Source organism: Trachymyrmex septentrionalis, unplaced genomic scaffold, assembly GCF_001594115.1.
Source record: "Trachymyrmex septentrionalis isolate Tsep2-gDNA-1 unplaced genomic scaffold, Tsep1.0 scaffold56, whole genome shotgun sequence".
Taxonomy (NCBI): Eukaryota; Metazoa; Arthropoda; class Insecta; order Hymenoptera; family Formicidae; genus Trachymyrmex; species Trachymyrmex septentrionalis.
In genome coordinates this window covers 913,247-915,956 of record NW_017305735.1, presented here as the reverse complement: position 1 = coordinate 915,956, position 2,710 = coordinate 913,247, and the positions used below count along the sequence as shown (strand labels likewise).

At 38.3% G+C, this 2,710-nt stretch overlaps 1 protein-coding gene across 7 annotated transcripts in view; it reads right to left on the bottom strand.

Moving 5' to 3' along the window:
• The window catches only part of LOC108752150 (latrophilin Cirl-like), a 399,284-nt gene that overhangs the window by 16,012 nt on the left and 380,562 nt on the right, over window positions 1–2,710 (bottom strand). For all 7 annotated transcript variants that reach the window (XM_018492802.1, XM_018492803.1, XM_018492806.1 and 4 more), the window contains 5 exons: window positions 1,715–2,126; window positions 937–1,162; window positions 678–843; window positions 352–566; window positions 61–164 (listed from right to left, as the gene is read on the bottom strand). In XM_018492802.1, the coding sequence (XP_018348304.1) occupies window positions 61–164; window positions 352–566; window positions 678–843; window positions 937–1,162; window positions 1,715–2,126 (1,123 nt within the window). The remainder of the gene's footprint in view (window positions 1–60; window positions 165–351; window positions 567–677; window positions 844–936; window positions 1,163–1,714; window positions 2,127–2,710) is intronic.

The following is a 2,710-nucleotide window of genomic DNA, read 5'->3' as shown; positions in this document are numbered from 1 at the left end:
AAAAAAAAAAAAAAAAAAAAAAATAAAATAAAGAAACGGGCTAAGAACCACCGTGCTTACCTTGCGCTAGCCAATCGGGAATGCTCCTTGCTTTTCATAGCCACGGTGGTGTTGGCATGCCGGCACATCATATAGATTGCCATCGATAGAAATACCAGATTTGCCTGCAAAAGATGACATTAAAATCAATCGACGCCTTAAATATTAGTGTTATAAACTTAAAAAAGAAAAAAGTCATCACGTTAAGATACGTGATACAAATGATAACGAGTATCTTATATCGCCAACACTCGCACAATGATGTTTTCCTAGTAGATTGTTCAGTTAGTCGATAATGTATCGGTCAATTACCAGTATAACAAGTATCACAGGTCCGACGAAGCTGAAGATGAAATAATTATCTGCTCGCAGCCAACAGTATCGATCAGTACCGTAGCTGAGTGGATCGATTATGCACGAAATTGCTACGACCAACAGCGGTGCGCCATACGCGACCAGGTAATACCATCGAAGCCGCGATTTTTCCGCTTCAAATACCTCGATCAGCATCACATATAATTGGAATCCTGTAACGTGATACCAAAATCAATATACAAAATAAATATATATATAGATTATATAAATAAAATAATAAAATATTTCATATTATAATGTAAATAAGAGGCTGGCTAAATTACCTTCGAGAAACATCCAGGCAAATGCGCATAAGAAGAAAAAGTGCAATAAGCCGGCCACGATGCCGCAAACAATTCTCTGATTAGTTTGGCCGATACCGCAAACGAAAAGTACTTCGGCAATCAGCAGGCACACGCAGAGATTCTTGTGAATCGTCGTTCTGTCCGACTGCAAATCAGGGATCACGGAGAGTGACAAAAAATTCCATCTCGCCGCGATTGAATGCCGATCGATCGGCGCTCGCGCAGTTATATACATTACCTTCAGTCCGCGAAATAATTGAAACGTGAGAATGGCCAGGACGAGACAGACGACGGAAATGATGCAGCCTATATACGTGATGATCTGCAGGGCAACCTGATGGGCGATGTCCAGCCTGACGGCGTGCACGTCCATCAGCACGGCGAAGTTCGTCAGGTGATTGCATTCGCACACGGTGTGAGTCTCGTTGGTCTTTTGTATCTGGCATCCCTCGTCCGACCAGGCGCTGTGGGAAATAAGGTATCGCGTGTAGAGTAGATAGTCGTTGTTCGTGTATTGTTACTTTTCCATCGGAAAGCCTCAAAAACTGCGCGAGGATAGTTTTCAATTTTGTTGGCTGTGTTCATATATATAGAATATTTATCTACAATTCTTGAATATCCATAATATATGTACATATCATATGTATGTATGTATGTTCTTCTCATACAAAATTTATTAAAAAATTATGTAATATTAAAAATTAAAAATTACATTTCCAGAATAAAAATTAAAAAATCTTATTCTGAAATGTGTCAACTTTAAATGAATCTTTTTATTGAATACCGAATTTGTATAGAATATCGAATCTCTATAACTACGTTTTAAGGAGAAATACTGCACGGATTAAATATAATAACGAATATACTTCCTATTTCCGCGAGTTGTTGCAAGTGTTGTATATAGTTCAGTGGAAACACAGGAAGAGAAAATAGAAAATGAAGAAATAAGAGAAAGACTCCTCAGCACTTTTAGTATTGTACAAAGTGGAAATAGGATCGGGCGAAGGTGAAATTACCTCAAGATGTAATCCCAGAAGACGCAAGTGGGGTTGGTGACGTTCTCGACCGCCAGATGTCTGAAATACACTCGAACGGGTTCCGAGAGCTGTATGTGCCGGCCTTTTCCTAAGGACGCCGAGATAACTTTGCTGTTGAGAAGACGGGTGGTGTTCCTCCGTGGCAGTGGCTGGGGATCGTCGTTCATGACGACGGACGGCGGCTCCGCTTGCGGCTGTAGTATCTCCTCGAGTCTGTCAAAGGCCATGAAGACTAGCCGGACGATACCACCCTCGCTGTTCTCCAGTAAAGCGCCCCTGGTAAGTTCCACGCGATCGTTCGAGACGGTCCACCTTTGCTGGGCGGCTTCGCTCGGGAAAACTTCTAGCTCGTTGCCGATGTTGCGCGCGTCCAGTACGCGAACTTCCATCACTGTGGTGAAGACACGCACGCAATTAATTAAGCGAGTAAGTGATATCTTTTTCTTGGCGCGTTTAACGCGTTTCATGAGAATTCTAGTTATAAATTCATAGAAAATACGAATTAATTTACAATAAAACAGTAATTATTAAACTTTATACAACGTTTTTATTTTAAAAACACCGAAATTCGAAATTGTTTCGTGAGGAATGGATCAATAAATCAATTGTTTTCTAATGGTGAAAATTATACAAAGTCAGTTCTTTGTAATTCTACTTTTGTTTTCTTTTTCTTTTTCTTTTTCTATGTAGCTCTCTAGCTTAGTATTAAACTTGCAACGCTATGTTTTTTTTCCCAAAAACGGCACGGAATACAAAATTTTTATTGGTATAGTATAGCTTAATACAAAGAAATATTAATTATTAAGTTATAATTATAATTATTTATTTATTAGAAATACTACTATTTTTAGATTCAATTTAATTTTGCTAAATAGGTCCTGCTAGCTTAATATATATAGAGATGTATAGAGATATAAATAAAAATAACGGTAGCAATCGGAACACATTTCATTATTTATAAATAAAATTATACAT